The sequence below is a fragment of the Mytilus californianus genome, unplaced genomic scaffold (assembly GCF_021869535.1).
Source record: "Mytilus californianus isolate M0D057914Y unplaced genomic scaffold, xbMytCali1.0.p SCAF_19, whole genome shotgun sequence".
Classification (NCBI taxonomy): Eukaryota; Metazoa; Mollusca; class Bivalvia; order Mytilida; family Mytilidae; genus Mytilus; species Mytilus californianus.
Window position 1 is genome coordinate 107889 of NW_026262667.1, and position 19503 is coordinate 127391.

General features: G+C 33.6%; 1 protein-coding gene across 1 annotated transcript; it reads left to right on the forward strand.

Annotated features, from left to right (window-relative positions):
* Nucleotides 1-979: 979 nt before the first annotated feature.
* On the forward strand, nucleotides 980-17837 carry LOC127727019 (pancreatic triacylglycerol lipase-like). The gene is made up of 11 exons (XM_052234406.1): nucleotides 980-1058; nucleotides 7911-8176; nucleotides 8512-8658; nucleotides 9556-9664; nucleotides 10346-10462; nucleotides 10735-10854; nucleotides 11180-11295; nucleotides 14530-14662; nucleotides 16098-16215; nucleotides 16776-16970; nucleotides 17728-17837. Exons 1-11 carry the CDS (start codon nucleotides 980-982, stop codon nucleotides 17801-17803), a joined length of 1476 nt encoding a protein of 491 aa, XP_052090366.1. The 3' UTR covers nucleotides 17804-17837.
* Nucleotides 17838-19503: the final 1666 nt, after the last annotated feature.

The window sequence follows — 19503 nt, forward strand, 5'->3', positions numbered from 1 at the left end:
TACGTAATAGTCGTAATAGGATTCAGAAACAATTTGTTGACTTAACCAATCCATTCCTAAGTACATGTATTTTTTTGTATGATAAGAAAAATGGTTCCGTGTATAAAATCCGTATTTATAAAGTATTATCGGTAGAATAAGTAACCGACCGTGCGAGACCCTCATGGGTATCCAAGGTCTTTAAACAACACTAGTAGTAGTAGTAGTATCGGTAATATACTATAGGAAGAAAAAAAGACGTGCAATACAAGACCGGTCGCCGGCTACAATTAAAGGGTTTTCGTAGTCAGTTTGGCAGATGGAGCACTTATGATATTGACATGTAGTAAAAACAACAAGAAAACCAGAACGAAAAAATAAAAAAAAAACCAAAACAGTATGATATGATTGCCAATGAGACAACTATATATCCAGCAAACACAAAAGTACAAAGAAATGGATAATAACAGGTCACCGCATGACTTCAACAACGAGTAATACCAGACTGCTTTCTGGGGTATAAAAAGTCCCAGGATGACAAATTGTAAAACAATTCAAACGAGTCTGATCTATAACACAACAATAAACGACAAACAGCATTTAACGACAACTGGTTTGGAAAAATGAAAGAAAGACCTCAAGCAATTCCATAATAGCAGGTGTACGATATAATTGAAGTCTTTCTCCGAGTACTGGGTTGAAAACTGTATAGTAGGAGTTGTAGTAGGTATAAAATAAATATTCACTTTTCACCATCCGTGCGCACCCGACAACCCACCAACCTATTCGACATCACCATACTATAAGCCTCTTAGTATAATTGGGATTGTCATCGGGGTATAGAAGATAAATGTTGCTGCACTATTTTAGCTGAGTATAATCATTAAAAGTAATTGCTTTGTGATTGGTCCTTATATCATGTTAAAGATAACATTTGACACAGAGAATCACTTATAAAACTTGACTTTGGACAAATAGACAGTTGGAGCAAAAGTACAACATGGGAACATCGGTACTCATCGGCTTACTTGTTTGTTTAGTCTACGATGTATCAGGAAAGGCGGTTATTGTTCATAAAAGTAAGACTGTTCTTCTTTTTTTATGTCTATCAGTTGTGAAAGACAAGTCGAATGGACATTAAGCTAAGAAAGAGAAGGTTCAACAATTCTGTTGATATATTGAAAGTACCAGAATGAAATTGATTTATTCATCAAAGCAAGAGCGAATTCAAGACGTAGTTAAACGTCTCGGGGTTTTAATATTCATGTTTTTAAATAAATGCAGAATATCCAAAATTTTCGGATTGACTTTAAAAAAAACTAAGTTTTAGCCAGACTTTTATAATCTTCTTTTGAAATCAGTAAAAAGTAGCAAATGTTATACTGAATTCTGATTTGAAATTTTTCGTAAATGTTAAGCCTGATTTTCATTAAAATATTTGTATGGAGATCACAAACCTGATAGTTTTTCATTACAAGTATCCTTCTTCTTGTGTGTTGTTTTAATTTCTTGATGGTCATATTTACTGCCAACAAATTAAATAATTCCAGTTTATAAAACGAAGCGTTCAGACCATCATGTTATTTTCAATTTCCTTTTATAAAAACAGTTATTTTTTTTTCTGACGATTAACTTAGCAATAAAAACTACGAATAAAAAGTATATATGTCCCATGAAAGACAAAAAAAAACAAAACAAAAAAACAATATATATATACCCATAGAGTTTTTCTGTAAACTAAATATAAAGAAAAATAAATTGTATGAAATATATTTCGTAAGTTTCATCAATATATCGTTTTAAATCCCTGTACAAAAACTCCAAATTAATTTCGTCTCCCTTCTTTTACAGTTCAATGTTTGTTTGTTACTTTGAGTTGTATCTTTTTTAATGTATTCATGAGATTTTAACATCAGTAAGATACTGATGCCTCTATAATTTTAGCCACAAAAAAAACACATTTTTAAGTCTTAACCTAATACTTAATAGATTTTTACATAAGTTGTCTTGATTACACATTTCATTGTCCACGTATAAAACCGTCCAAGTAATATTTGTATGCAAGTTATACAATGGTTGACCGTTTAACCACATGAACGATTAAACTATACTATATTTTGACCGCACGATACGCGATAAGACTGTACTTAAAACTGCAAATACGCTATCTTTAACTTTTATGTTTGTGTCCTTTGAACTTTTATCATGCCAAAAAAAAAATAATGTCCTAAGCATATAAATGCAAGCAATGAAAAGGAATTTCGAGTAATGGAGTTCCGGGGAGAAAAGATGTGCAAAAATTCCTTTTTGATGCCTATACAAAAAAAAAAATCAAACAAAGTCGACAAGCTAAAATGCATATATAGCTATTAAAATGTTGCGAAAAATGAAAGATCATGTAATATATCTAAAAAGGTGTTATTCATTTTTAATTTTACATAACGTTTGACCTAGTTAAGGGACATATTTCATATTTCGACATTTACAGAAAGATAAGGAGACATGTTCTAAGGTTAAAAAGCAGTAAGGTTTAAACAATAGTTTTCCAGGTACATTTCCAATAAATTAGAATATTAGGTCCGTGTATTTTATTTTCGTAAACATGAATGCATTTCGTCAGTCTGTACTATACCTGTACAAAGCGTGGTGCATTGGAAGTTGTGTCAAGGAGTTTTCCAATTATAACCTCAATACAATTAGGCACAAAAGAAATATGCTAATGATGGCAAAGAATGCACTATAATCTAATCGACTTTGAATTAGAATCACGTGACAGAAAATTAACTTTTAGGAGCATATTGTGTATTTTGAAACGCAATGTAAAATAGAGACATGAAGAGAAATTCCATAGTCTGTTTATCTAAATGCAAGTAACCCTAGTCTCTTAATAAATTTTACCTCCTTTACTTCTATCTCAACGAACAATCAAACATATTTTAGTATGATACATACACGTATTGTTTAATTGCCAATGAAACAAATTAACTATTTTCCAAACGCAAATATGCTGAGAAAGTCTACAGGTTACCTCAGCACCTTCAACCATTATACGTTTTACGGTTAACTACTGACCCACTACGGATCTATAGAGGGTATGTTTAATCCGAATATATGACAATTCGGACCAAAGACAAGTCAGACCAAGACAACTCGGACCAATCTTGAGACAACTCGCACCTGACTTTTAAAGACAATTCGGACCAGTTAAAAAGACAATTCGGACAATTCGGACCAGTTAAAAAGACAATTCGGACCAGTTAAAAAAACTATTTGGACCACTTATGAAAGCAACACAGAACAGTTTGAAAGAAGGTCGTGTCGTATTGGAGGTACTTTTATGACGAATAACGTTTAAAATCTTGCAAAAACAACGTTAATGGTATTTTTTACATACCTTTTTGGACTTGACGAACTTGACGATGAAGAACAAATAATTTCGATGTAACCATTTGGATAAGATACACTGACAGATACATGTAATACCAATTCCCTCGTTATGTTTTAAAAGGCTCAAACAAGGTATACCAACACTGGTGGCAAAAAAGGATGGAAAAGGTTTAATAAGAGAAATTAAAATAGTTGTCTCTGAGATTGCAAAATAGTTATATCTAATAAATTCTTTCAATTATGTTAAATTCAATTTGGTTAATTTCATCTGTCTTGAAAAAGTAAAACGGAAAATATTAAGGTAGTGTTTTCTTTTATTTCTCACATTATATGCTGATCAAGTTTATGTTATACATGTAGTAAATAAGGTGTTGGCGATTTTTTTCAATATCAGCTGATGACTTATTCGTAATGAAACATAAAGAATATCTCGTTATGAATGATGTGTCATGTGTAAAATTGAGATTAGGATTTAGGTAAAAAATGATGTTATATAATTTTATTTGATAACATATAACTACTAAAGAAATAATGGCCTCCTCCCAGGAGGTGAAATAACCTTGTACGAAATCGAAACAGTGATTAGAAACCTCAAGCTACGAAAGGCACCAGGATATGACAAGCTGCAAAACGAACATGTGATATACAGCGGAAGTACACTACATACAGTCATCCTCCGTATTTTTAATGCAGTGATTCGATTCGGTCGTATTCTTTTGTGTTGGAAGCATGGCATATTGATTCCATTGTATAAAGGTAATGAAAGTGCAAACAAGCGCCCGGAAACTATCTTCCTATATCTCTATTACCAATACTGTATAAGCTGTTCGAAACGGTATTAAAGAAGCGACTATTAACCTCTTTGAAAAATGATTTGTTCCCCAATTCACAACAACAAGGTTTTCTAAATGGACTTAGCTGTATCACTGCCTCCTTCAACTTCCAAGAAACTATTTATATATATATATTACCTTTTAGAATTAGGATGCAAATTGTACGTTGCGTTTTTGGGCAGTTCCCGTGCGTTTGATACGGTGTGGCATAGTGGCCTAATTTACAAACTGTACCAACTTGGGATAAATAGTAAAGCATTACAAGTGATTTCGTCAATGAACACGTATCAGTACCCTTCAAAGTCCGACGGGGCGTCAGGCAAGGCGGTGTACTATCGACTCTTCTTTACCTGGTTTACATTAATGACCTAATAAATGAATTAGAATTAGTTGGAACCGTAAATATTTCAAATATTCGTACAAGTAATCCATCATTTGCTGACGATGTAGTTTGTATTGGTACTTCACCACAAAGACTCCTAATTCTGTTGAATTGTGCGTACGATTATTCACTTAAATGGAGATTTGAGTTTAATCCTCTGAAATCTGTATTGTGCTACAAAACTGAACTAGACCATGTATTCAATCTAGGTGATAATAGTGTTAACGTTTCAACTGAGACCAAGCACCTTGGAATATTAAGGACGGTTGACTTATCACCGAGCACAGATATTCAGCATTCATGTAGGAAGGGTCGCAATGCTTATTTTGCTATAGCCGGTACTGGATCTTGTTTGTTAAATCCGTTAACTGTGTGTGTGGCCTCTACAATAAAATCGTTATGCCTGCGGTATTTTACGGATGTGAGCTTTGGAATGGGATAAAACCAAAAGACAGAAGGTGTCTTGAAACTTTCCAGCATTTCATTGTTAAACATATTCAAGGCTTCCCTAAACGAACACGGTCAGATATGTGTGAATCTATGACCAACCTTGAGAGACTACCTATACTAGTAGAAAAACGGAAATTGATGTTCCTGTATAAACTTTGCGAAATGAAGGCCGAATCACTTACCAAACAAATTTTCATTTATAGACTTATCAGTTTTTCGGAGATACCCGTAGAAAACAATATGGATTCATCCCAGATGTAATTAACATTTTATCAAAATATTCACTTCTGAATTTTTTGAATAGCTATATGTTTACGGGCAGTTTCCCAACCAAATTTCAGTGGAAAAACATTGTCAATAGTGCGATTAACCTAAGTGATAGATTTCAAAAGGAAGAACGAATGCGTAGTGACAACGATTTTATAAGATTTCTAAGATTGTCTGAGAACAATGGCTATGATTTCCTGTGGCAATATGCAAAAATTATTGGCAGACTTCTAACCGCGAAACATGTAGCTAAACTTTGGTCTACTCCCCCGATTAGCGGAAATTGCAACTTGTGTGGACACTTTGTTCAAGATACACTTTACCATAAAATTAGTATGTGCACAGAACGTCAAACACAAAGACACTTGCTGTATAAAAGATTATCAGAAATGACTAGTGACAATTTCGTATACACACTGCTTTCAAAATCAGACGAGAACGTGTCTTGCTTTCTGCTTGGCAATCGGGCAACATGGAGGCAAAATTGGATATGAAGAGATGACCATATAACTGTATTATATTGTCATTGCATGTAAATATATTTGTTGTTTGATTTTTTTATGGATGTATCTGTTAATGCGACGGTGTTTTCTCATAAATGTAAAAAATGTAATTTAGCCACCATGGCCACTTTCGTAAAAATCATCATCATGGATATTTTAAGATGGTCAGTTAGGGGAAACTGAGAAGAAAAAAAATCTAGACAAAACAAACAAAAATCATATTTGAAGAGCCACTGGTCTAACAAGTGTTTCAAACTGGCCCAAGTTGTCTTTAAAAGTGGTGAGAATTGTCTTAGGTCCGAGTTGTCCTGATTCCGTAAAATCGATAAGGGTTAGGCCGAAGGCCGAATCCCCTATGGACTTTACTAATCATCTATGGATCCGCAGGGGGTCAGTATAGTGAACCGTATAACGAATTTTTCGCACAGGGTCCAAGTTTTGTAAAAATATTAACAATTAAAAACCAATTGTTCAGAGAACAATTGAAGGTCTTTCCACCCGAAAAGATCTTTTTTGATACAAAAATATTAAAATTCGGTTAAAAATGTTATTTCCAGCGTCAAATGATAGCTTATTGTACGCTGGTTTAAAAAAATATATGGTTTCTAGACATTTTTTTCTAAATAAGCAAGATAATTTGTTACTTCCGGATTGAAAAATGTCACTTCCGGTATTATGTTATAGTTTACCTGACACTGATTCCAAAAATATATGGTTCTATATACTTGTACATTACAAAAGTACAAAAAATAGCTATTTCCGGTTTACACAAGGTCACTTCCGGTTGGCTTTTCCAAGGTCATATGGCTTGCAACCTAATGCATAAAGTCCCATGGCTTTATCATGTATACATATAAAGTAAAAGCAAAGGTCAAAATCTAGAACGTCAAATTTACCAATGACCTTGAGCTCAATTTGAAGGTCATAAATCAAGGACCTTAAATCAAAAGACAATAGGTCTTTATTATATATGGTGAATGAGTTATATCACCATACGCGTAATTTTAAATCTAAGAGGGGAGAAAACTCCAATTTAATGTTAGCGTACCTTTTTAACCAAAATGTATGTGTTACGACATGTCGCAACTAACAATTTAGTAAAAATATGTTGTCGATATCTTATACGGTTTTTGAAAAGAAGTGAAATTAAGCCAAAATCTATAATTTAGAATATTACCTTGACCTCTGACCTTGACCTAATTTTCTTTATTTGGACCGAGGACCTCAAATCAAAAGATCTTAGGTCTCTATCACTTATGGTTTACCAGTTAGAAATGCATATCACTTATATCAAATGCATAAGGGGGAATAACTCTCATATGGATTCTCCGGACAGCTTCGGTCAAAATAAAACGTAACATCCTGAGCATATAATGAGTATTTTGGAAAAATAAATTTGTCGCTTACTTTTCGGGTTGCGAAGGAGATCTCATAACAAGAAAAACAGTGTTCGGGGAGATAACTCTTACACAGAAAAGTGTTCGGTTAAACAGGGTCAGTTTCAAAAGCGTATAGACTGTATGATATTATATACAAAAAAACTAAACGACATCTTTTGAAACAAAAATACAGCGCAAGAAAAAAATTAGGCGGAAGAAAAAAAAAAAAAAAAAAAAATAATCAGACCACAACCAATAGGTCTTTCCACGGAAAAGTGGAAAGACCTAATGAAATACAAAACATCAATGGATGACATCACTATTCTGTAAATCCCTCTTTTTTCATGAGAACCTGGAATTCTTCAAGTAATTGTTTTACACTATAGTACACTATTTAACCAGTCTGTTTTCTTCCACCATTAATTTGTGTTAATTAGTTAAAAAATTTAATTTAGTTTATAGTAAGTTTATTGTAGTAAGAAAACCAAGACGGGTTCAAACAGAAAGATTTTGAAAGAAGAGAAAACTGTGCACCTTACAATCAGCCTTACTTTATCAGATGACAATACGAATACTTAAAATCTAGGCTAAAATAAGGCATAGATACTTTAATTCAGCCACGGACCAACTATGATTGCTATTTTCTATTACAGGATCTTGCACATGTAATGGAGATCTTGGATGTTTCAGTATATATATATTTAACTATGATCGTTGTTTTCTATTACAGGATCTAGCACATGTTATGGAGATCTTGGATGTTTCAGTACCAGTTCGCCATTTTTCAGTATACAGAGACCCATCAACTTTCTTCCTCAGAGTCCATCTAAGATAAACGTCAGATTCCTGTTATATACTCGCCAAAATCATGATAATGTACATTTCATTAACATGAATGATTACACTGATATAACAAATTCCCAATTTTCCGGAGGAAGACCGACAAAAATTGTCTCGCATGGTTTCCTTGAGAACGGTTTCGTAAAGTGGATGAAAGTATGTATATATCATGTTGTGTGACTAATCATACGCATATATAGGTAAAAAAATTACAGTCATATACAATTGAAATTATGCAAAAGCAAATAGATATTTTAATAAATTGTTTTATGCTTTGTTGAAGCACATATGTTGTATGCATTATAGATCTTGTTTTGTCATCCCTTGTACCGGTATTTCCATTTTAGTAAATAGACAATATTACTTAACGAATGGGTTTCCTTTACGATTTTGAGTAGTATCAGGTGTTTAAATGAGTGACTAATCGGCTAATAACTAATGTTTACAGTAAAATAAGTAGGATTATAATTTCATGTTTTATCACTGAACAGGACATGAAGGATGCTTTCCTGACACAGGGAGATTACAACGTTATATTAGTAGACTGGGGAGGAGGATCAAAGCTTCCATATACACAAGCCACAGCCAATACCAGAGTTGTAGGAGCGCTTATAGCCAAACTCATCAAATTTTTGCAAGTAAATACGTTCATCGCAGTTTTAAATCACTATTTAAAAAGGTAACAGATGATGAAATAGAGGTTGAATTATAACCCATCGGAGAAGTCATGCAGGATGTGTTGGTAGTGATGGTAACTTGATATAAGTCCAGCATTTTACCTATCATTTTTATTAGAACAAATCTGTAATTTAATTTTTTTGGGGGGAGGGATCTGGGGTCGGGTTTTTGTTGGATACTATTGGTTTTGATTTGTATTTGAAAACTTTTGTATTTTACTAGGTTTGAATTTATATCTCACCATTTAAAGTCATACGATCTTTAACATGTATACATACTTTCTTCTAACAAAAAATCCTTAATTCTATCCAAAATTTCAGGACATGAACTTCTATTGAAATATTGTCTTCTCGTACTCTAATTCGCCGACAGCCGTTTCCATATGCAGTGAACTTAATATGACACCTAACGTAAGAAATTCGGCAAACGCAATGCGAAGGGAAAAACCGTGATGGAAGAAAAAATAAACAAACATGGAAGGAAGATAGTATTAACCTATTATGAAAAAAAAAGAATATATACACGAAATCATTTAACCACAGTTATGACAAAGGTTTATTAACAAATGGAACGCATGAAAAATATAAAAAACATATTAACTCTCTCATCTCACTTAGTATACACGTGCTCGCCGTTTTCAATATCCATGATTCTGTTTTGATTATTTATTAAGGTCACGATCGGCAAAAAACCCGAATGTTGATTGATATCACATGACCTTTCTGCACTTATTATTTACAAATAAAATTCCCTAAAGATTAAATAAAAAATCAATATTATTGAAATTGAAGGGTTTTATCATTCCTTCTTCATGGCATCAATCATTGCATTTTTTACAATTAAACTATTTCCATCAGGAACGTGGAGATGCCAAGCCACAAGATATGCACATCATTGGGCATAGTCTTGGTTCACACATTGCCGGATATGCTGGTGAAAGAACACCGAATCTTGGACGTATCACTGGTATGTTCTCAGAAAGCACTAAAGACGGCATCCATAGCTTATGCCTACATTTATTGATTGCGTCTAACTACTTAAATGGTCTTTTAAAGTACATGATGTATTATTGTAAAGGGACCGTTTGAAAACAATATAGCATTCAAATAAGACCTTTTCCAAACAGACTTCTAAACAATAACTCGTGATTTGAATATAAAGAAAATCGACATACATATTTTGTTTATAACAGTTTTGACACTAACCGATTTTATTCTCTACTATACATGCACGAAGTCTATTTAAATAGAAGAGGCATTGAACTAGGACCTCTTGAGAACAAGATAACAGAGAAATAATTTTACGTCGGGCAAACAACAACCACATGAACATAATATCTTAAAGTTTTCCATTAAACACTAAACAAAATGCGCATTTTAGTTATTTATATGCATAAAAGAAGATGTTGGGAATAAGCCAATGATATATCAACGTAAAGAAACAAATAACCAAATCATATCTAGGTACATATCTATTCTCCTCTGTTTGTTTGTGTTTTTATGTATCACTTAAAACACTCACTATAGGGTACAGCTATGTTTTGGTCCACGCATTTAACACAAATGAGGCGCATTATTAATTATAACTTCATTTTCGCTTGTCGTTTTGATAATTTAAATGTTTTCGACCATTATTTGATGTGATTAGGACTAGATCCGGCTGGACCTTACTTTGCGGGTACAGACAAACTTGTCAGATTAGATCCAACCGATGCCACATTTGTGGATGCCATTCATTCTGACGGATCACCATTAATTACATTAGGTATGTACAGTCAATGTGAAATGTACTTTGGTTAGTTTATCTCTATTTTACGAAACGTTGAACAAAATGTTGAGTTAGTAATTAATCTATTGTATTGTTTGGTCATTGCGATCGAAATATTTTTTAATTTTCATTTATGAAATTTAACTGGAAAATGAGCTCCCGTAATTAGAAGAGAAACTACGAATATTAATAGGCATTAATTAATCAGTCATTATTGTTAATACTAACAGCCACAAATCTAAATGACACGGTTTCTGGGTTTTACATAGGATTTGGAATGATGCAACCAGTGGGACATGCTGATTATTATCCCAACGGTGGTAATAACCAACCTGGATGTGACAAGGACCCGATCAGTAGTGTCCTTGTTGAAGGAAGTCTGTACAACGGTTTGTATAATGTTCGTCATAATGTGTTATCAGTAAAGTTTATAAAAGGTAAACTATACTTTGACCACAATAGTAAAGATATAAGGACAAAATAACTGTTCCGAAATGTACTTATAATTGTACTGGAATTGCTAAATGGTCCCCGAAGAAATTTCAGAAAATATTATTTTTTCTCTGGCCAGTCCGCTTACATGCAGTCGAATGAGTTAGTTTAGTAAGCGTTCTTATAACACACCAAGCTTTTGTGTAGGCTTTTCAATTTTATTTTTGTTTAATAAGGGTGGAGATTTGTTGAAAAGTTAAAGCATTTAATGTTTAATTTCAGGTGGAAAGCAGTACGTTGCCTGTAATCATTTGAGGTCATACACGTACTTTACTGAATCAATTAATTCTCGTTGTCCTTTCACTAGTTACCGGTGTAAAGATTTCGACTCTTTTCAGGTAACAGATATATTTTTTTAATGTATATTTGTCTTTTCTTTCACAGACGTAATTAAACTTTTAAAATGTTGAAACTTAAAGGTTTAGACATGTTTTGCAATATAAACCTATTGTCTTTACTATTGATTCTGAAATAATCTTTATCAGGTATATATAATTTTTTTTATCATGTATATCTATTATATAGTCATTTTATAAAATTTACAGTTTGCAAAATTATGAATTATTCTAAATAATAAGGATGTTCTTGTCCCAGGCAGAAAACCCTGGCCGTGTTAGGCGCAACTTTTTGGAAGTTTTGGTCCTCGGTGCTCTTCAGCTTTGTACTTGTTTTGGCTTTCAAACTTTTTTCATCTGAGCGTCACTGGTTGGTCTTGTGTGGACAAGACGCACGTCTGGCGTATTGAATTTTAAGCCTAGTACCTCTTGTTAGCTATTATTCGTGTGTTTCTTTTTCCTATATGTTCTCCCATTTATTTGTATTGTGGTCCTGTCATGTGATGTTGTCGTTTTGGTGTTGTGTTTGACGTTGCCATAAAAGCGGGAGGTTTGGCATGCCACAGAACCAGGTTCAACCCACCATTTTTTTCTTAAAATGTCCTGTACCAAGTCAGGAAAATAGCCAATGTTATATTATAGTTCGTTTCTGTGTGTGTAACATTTTAATGTTGTGTTTTTGTTGTGTCGTTGTTCTCCTGTTATATTTGATGCGTTTCCCTCAGTTTTAGTTTGTAACCCGGATTTGTTTTTATCTCTATCGATTTATGAGTTTCGAACAGCGGTATACTACTGTTGCCTTTATTTATACTCGGTACTTAACGCTTCAGGTACACTCGATACTTTAAGCTTGAGATACACTTGATACTGAAAGCTTCAGAAGGCAAACATATAAATATTTTCGAGTATGTAATCAAAAGGAACCCAAACAGAACATCCAGAATCTTCACATGTGACCTTTGCTGAAGAAAGGGAAAATTATAATCACAGTTGACGTACAATTAAAAACCAAATGACAATTTACCATCATAATATATCTATGATTTGTTTGTTTTCAACAGTACTAGCTACTGAACGGACAATCATTAGTATATCTGTAATACCAGCTTCTAAACGGAAAGTCATCAGTATGTCCGTAATAATAGTTTCTGAACAGACAGTCATCAGTATGTCTGTATTACTAGCTACAGAACGGACAGCCATTAATATGGCTGTAATGCTAGCTCCTGAACGGACATTCATCAGTATATCTGTAATACTAGCTACTGAACGGACAGCCACCTGTATGGTTGTAATACCAGCTACTGAACGAACAGCCAAACAGTATGTCTATAATACTAGTTACAGAACGGACAGTCATCGTTTTATCTGAAATGCTAGCAAGGAACGGCCTGCCAACCAGTATGTCTGTAATACTAGCTACGCAACCGAGAGCTAATCAGTTAATCTGTAATACTAGCTACTGAACGAACAGCCGTCCCTGTGTCTATAATACAAGTTACAGAACGGACTGCCATCCTTATGTTTGTAATACTAATTACTGAACGGACAGCCATCATTATGTCTGTGATACTAGCTACTGAACGGCCAGCCAACCAGTATGTCTGTAATACTTGCTACAGAAAGGACAGCCGTCACTGTGTCTGTAATACTAATTACTGAACGGACAGCAGTCAGTATGTCTGTAATACTAAATAAAGGCAACAGTAGTATACCGCTGTTCGAAAACTCATAAATGGATAGAGATAAAAACAAATCCGGTTTACAAACTAAAACTGAGGAAAACGCATCAAATATAAGAGGAGAACAACGACACAACAAAAACACAACATTAAAATGTAACACACACAGAAACGAACTATAACATAACAATGGCCATTCTCCTGACTTGGTACAGGACATTTTAAGAAAAAAATAGTGGGTTGAACCTGGTTTTGTGGCATTCCAAACCTCCCGCTTTTATGGCAACGTCAAACACAACACCAAAACGACAACATCACATGACAGGACCACAATACAAATAAATGGGAGAACATATAGGACAAAGAAACACACGAATAATAGCTAACAAAAGGTACTAAGCTTAAAATTCAATACGCCAGACGTGCGTCTCGTCCACACAAGACCAACCAGTGACGCTCAGATGAAAAAAGTATAAAAGCCAAAACAAGTACAAAATTACTGAACGGACAGCCAATATAATGTCTGAAATACTAGCTATTGAACAGCCAGCCAACCGGTATGTCTGTACTACTAGGTACTGAACGGCAAGCCAACCAGAGTGTCTGTAATTCTAGCTACTGAACGGCCAGCCAACTAGTATGTCTGTAATACTAGCTATAGAACGGATAGCTATTTTTTTGTCTGTGATACTAACTACTGAACGGACAGCCATCATTATATATTTGATACTAGTTACTGAACAAACAGCTAACCAGTATGTCTGTAATTCTTGCTACAGAACGGACAGCCATTATCATGTCGATTATACTACCTACTGAACGGACAGCCATCATTATGTGTGTAATAATAGCTACTAAACGGACAGCCAACCAGTATGTCTGTAATACTAGCTACTGAACGAAAAGCCAACCAGTATGTCTTTGATACTAACTACTGAACGGAAAGCCAACCAGTATGTCTTTAATACTAGCTACTGAACGGACAGTCATCCTTATTTATTTCATACTCACTACTGGACAACCATCTGTATGGCTGTAGTACTAGCTACTGAACGGACAGACAACCAGTAGTGCTAAAGTTCAAAAGTATGATTATGATTTTAGTTCGCGTGAAAGTGTTACTGGAACAAATTTCTATAAATGCAATCGACCAAATCTATTTATATTCTCCCGCAAGAAGGATAAATGGTTAACGGTTCGATTTGGGTCTTCAATTCTAGACCACTATCATACGTAAAACATCATAAAAAAGCATACGATTAGCTGACTAAAGTTGTCGATTTCCTGCAAATTTGTATATTTGATTACCGAAAAGTATGATGATAAACAAACCTGCGCCTATAACCTTTGGGAGCTCATCAGGTAGCATATATCTCACATTCATTTTAAATGATTGTGAGTGTAAAAAAATTGAATATCTTTCAAACATTGAAAATTTTGATAAATGGAAAACAAAAAGGAAATATCGCTGTTATATATTAACACTTAAAGGAAATATTTGTCACTTTTAGTATATATATTTGTTCGTTAACCATGATGTATAATTATTTTGAAGAAAGGACTATGTACAGATTGCAGTAATAACAATTGTGGTCAAATGGGTCTCCATGCCGATCTTTACAAGCCACGAGCTGGTACCGTAAATACTAAATACTATCTCGACACATCGGCTAACAGACCATTCTGTAGTAAGTTATCAGAATTAAAATTACGTATTATCTGGACACATCGGCTAACAGGCCTTATTGAAGTAAGTTGTCAGAATTAACCCAAAAATACTATCTAGACACATCGGCCAATAGACCATTCTGTAGTAAGTTGTCAGAATTAACAGTAAGTACTCACTAGACACACGACTAACGGGTCATATTGTAGTAAGTTGTCAGAATTACTATCTGGACTCATCGGCTAACGGGCCATTCTGTAGTAAGTTGTCAGAATCAACACTAAGTACTACCTAGAAACATCGGCTAACAGGCCATCCTGTAGTAAGTTGTCAGAATTAACACTAAGTACTATCTAGAAACATCGGCTAACAGGCCATTCTGTAGTAAGTTGTCAGAACTAACACAAAGTACTATCTGGACACATCGGCTAACAGGCCATTCTGTAGTAAGTTGTCAGAATTAACACAAAGTACTATCTGGACACATCGGCTAACAGGCCATTCTGTAGTAAATTGTCAGAATTAACGCTTAGTTATCCATAGGTTGCAAGATTGTTTGTACACGATTCGTCTGTAGATACTTTTGACACCAAAATATCTGCTTCTAAATTATGTCTAATGATCCTCTAGTAGCACTGACAATATCAATTACAAATATTCACTGTTAATGTAAAAATTATGTACAAATTGGCAAAGTCATATAACATTTGTTTGACGTGAAGATGTACAAAAAGACGACGGAGAGGTAAACACGCTGAATTAAAGATGCCTTATATTGTGTGATTACCTTTAACAACAATTCCTTATCAAGATATTTTGTGCATTTCCCCCTCAAAATTTGTATGAATAGTAATTTCTTTCGATATTAGATTTATCCTACAAGACACCTTATTCATATGCTGAGCCCACAACGTAATAATATATGGACGAAACCCATCCTACAGAACATCTTATTCATATGCTGAGCCCCAACGTCATAATCTATGGACGAAACCCATCCTACAGAACACCTTATTCGTATGCTGAGCTCACAACGTAATAATCTATGGACGAAACCTATCCTACAGAACACCTTATTCATATGCTGAGCTCACAACGTAATAATCTATGGACGAAATCTATCCTACAGAACACCTTATTCATATGCTGAGTCCACAACGTAATAATTTATGGACGAAACCTATCCTACAGAACAACTTATTCATATGCTGAGCCCACAACGTAATAATCTATGGACGAAACCTATCACACAGAACACCTTATTTCTTTTCGTCGGTGGCATAAACACTCTACGAAAGTTTTGCAAAATTCTAAAATATTCATATTCAAATTAAATGATCATCAGAAAGCAAAGTGCTACAGTGATCAAATTAACATAAAACACAACTGTTTATTTCCCATGGTCCCCTCTCTTTTCACGTAGAGGTAATTAGTTATATGCAAAAATGCTCTTTTAGGATACCATTACCAAATACAAGTAACCATTGGAAGTACTTCTAAACTATGGCGAGGTAAACTTTATGCTTCTATGCACGGAACAAAAGGAGAGATCCCAGATACACTTCTGACCAGCAGGTATGTCCGTACAGCTAGCTTTATTTTCATGTGCACTTCTTGTTCAGTTTTTCTTATTTCTAACAGTTACGTGTTTCTGCACTGTATTGTTCATATAAAAATGTTTCAATGGCGTCTTTTCGATGTAAAACAAATCTTTAAGTTATAGAAAATATATTATTAAGTAATATATTGAAAACTTACATCAAAGGCATACTGAGCGAAATCAACTCGTTAACTAAAAACCATCAGTCGATGGAAGTTCAACAAGACCATCATCAAAATAAAAAGCAGATAAAAGGAAGACTTTAACTCAGAAAAATGAAATAAAGTTTGAGTGTCAAGAACTTCACAAAAAAGCGGGACCTAACCGTTATTGCGTAATACTTAACTGTCACCTAATCTTGGTAGGATCCTTATCAGCTGTATGGGTAATTTTGCTAGTGTCTTAACTGATTCGTATCACGACAATATTTTTAAAATAGAAAACATCTTTATATATAACTTACCTACATTAAAACATTTTAATAAATAAAGTAAATAGTTATCATAATACAAATGCTTTCTTTGTTATGTTGCAGCAGTCAGTATTTTACACCAGGACAGAGCTACAGGTTCTTGGCAACCGCACCACATGACGTTGGAGATGTAAATGATGTAGTTGTTCATTGGCACCATCAATCAACCCTATTAAATCCTTTCCAATGGAACCCTTTCGGAGTTCGTAATCCTACACTGTTAATATCTAGAGTTCATATAGCCCATGCATCAAAACAGTAAGTTCAAATAGAAGATTTACTAGTCGCCGAAAAGTACAAACAGACAAATGAGTTCACTTTTCCTAATCTTTTCTGTACCAAATAAGTTCAGGAGCACACTGTCACTTCTTAATCGGTAGTCTGTCTATGGTAAATCCAAAAAGTGTAAGGCTTCATCATTTTATATTTTTTTCATCGGATTGTTTGTTTGTTGCATTCTTAAGATGTATCACTTATAGTTTTAGAACTGAATTGTTATTGTCATATTTTCTATCGAACATGACTAGAATTTCATTATGAATTTATTGCTTTTTGTAGTTTTATTTAGGTGTAAAAGCGTTGAATGAAGCACGCTTAGTTTAAAGCGCGAAAGTGCTTAATGTAAAAAAGAATGTGAGTACCGACAACGATTTTACACTCTAGCAAAACTACAAAACTTGAAAGAAAGTCTTCAAATCTCATTATAAAAAACTTCAATGCTAAAAAAGAAAACTACGAATTAAATGGAATTTTCGTTAATTTGAAAATATTCGTACGCATTGTTGTAACGGTGTCATAGAGAGAAATTGCATCTATGGACGCTGCATTTCAATAAGATATAAAACATCACTTTAAAACACCACGTGATTTTGTCTGCAAATCAAAATGATGGAATCCTATCAAACATCTTTGTAATGTAATCATAAACTGATCAAAGTTCTACAAAGATTATAAAGAAATTGTTATACTTATTTTCAGTGCCATCAACTGTCATAAATTACCTTCTATTTAACAGGTCGACTTTTTGTACACGAGGAAAGGAAGGATCACTGGAAACTGATACAACTGTACGGTTATATAGGAAATGTTGACAACGTGTCTATAATTAATTGTACAGATAAATAAACTTACACAACACATGCCTTTTCTTGAGGTCTTGTATGGCTCCATTTACCATTTTACGAAAAATTTGTACTTTCTTACTAGAAAAAAACCTCTTCAAAGATACAGTCTTATAAATTGGTACGACAGTCGCGCGTTTGGTCTTCTCATCAGTGGCACTCGAATCAAAAGAGTTGGAAGGGGAAATCAAATACAAAGCTAAAGAGCATTAGAAACCATAAATTCCGAAACGTTGTGCTAATTACCTGGGACCCGTAGATAAAGGGGCATAGAACTAAATTATTTTTTCAATTTTATCGTCTTGAAAAGTGTACCTGTAAATGACTGTTTTGAGAGACATTTTTCTGTTCATACATTGGTGTACTATTTTTATAACTCCTTTCAGGATTGCCTGTTAATATTGATGTAAAATATGTGACATTGGATATGAATGATTGTAGGTAGAGCTACTTTTTTGTAATTCATTTCCTTAATTGTTTTAAGTTGTTATTCTAGTGTCAAAAGTTGGAGAATTTTTCATTCTCTAAGCAAATTATTCAAACACGTTTTGAAATTTTCTTTGTTTCTTATAATTTAAAATTAATTATTTATATTGTTGGAAAGAAGACTTTTCATATGGTGGCACAATATATATTTTTGGTTGAATTTTTTTTCCAAGAATTTAAGTTCAAGATTTTTTCATAATTTTAGTTTTGCCATGTTGACTTATTTGTAGATCTAATTTTGATTCTTGAAAGTATCCCTCTATCTACTATATTTTCAGGTATATATGCCAAAATGGGTAAAAATCATTATGCAGAGGAAATTATAACTCCTATAACTAGTCCTAAGGACAATTTCGGCCATGTTGACTTATTTATAGGTTTAATCTTGCTGAACATTTTTGCTACTTATTGTTTCTCTCTATCTATTATGGTATCTGCAAAAAACGTAAAAAACATTTTTCAAGGGCAATAACTCCTCAAAGCGGTCAATTGACGATTTCGAACATTTGACTTATTTGTAGTTCTTATTTTGATGAACATTTTTGCAATATATTGTTGTTCTCTATCAATTATAGTTTAAAACAAAATACATAAATGAATAAAATGACTATTCAAGGGCAAAAACTCCGAAAGGAGTTTGTTGACAATTTCAGCAGTGTTGATTTATTTATTTGTAGATCTAATTTTGCTGAACTTCTTTGATATTCATAATTTCTCTATCGTTTATGGTATCTGCAAATATGCATAAAATGGGTAAAACATAATTCAAAGGAATGATTCCTATTGTGGCTCAAATTACGATTTTGCCTATGTTGATTTATTTGTAGAGATTTTATTTTGCTGAACATTTTTTTGCAGTTTCTTTCTATCTATTATTCTTTCTTCAAAAAAATGGACAATCAAATAATCTTTAAAGGACAATAACTCTTATTAGGGGGCAATGTTGATTCACATCGCCTTTCTATGCAATTACTCCTATACTATAAGCTGTCAATTGATGATTTCGTCAATGTTGACTTATTTGTAGATCTTATTGCTCTTGTAATTTTTACTGCTATTTTTTTTTTTATCTATTACACTTTTCAAGATAATAACTAAAGCTTAGAAACTAGCAAAAAAATTCTATTCCAGTGGCAATTACTACAGAAAAAAGTAAAATAACAAAAAAACCGAACTCCAAGGAA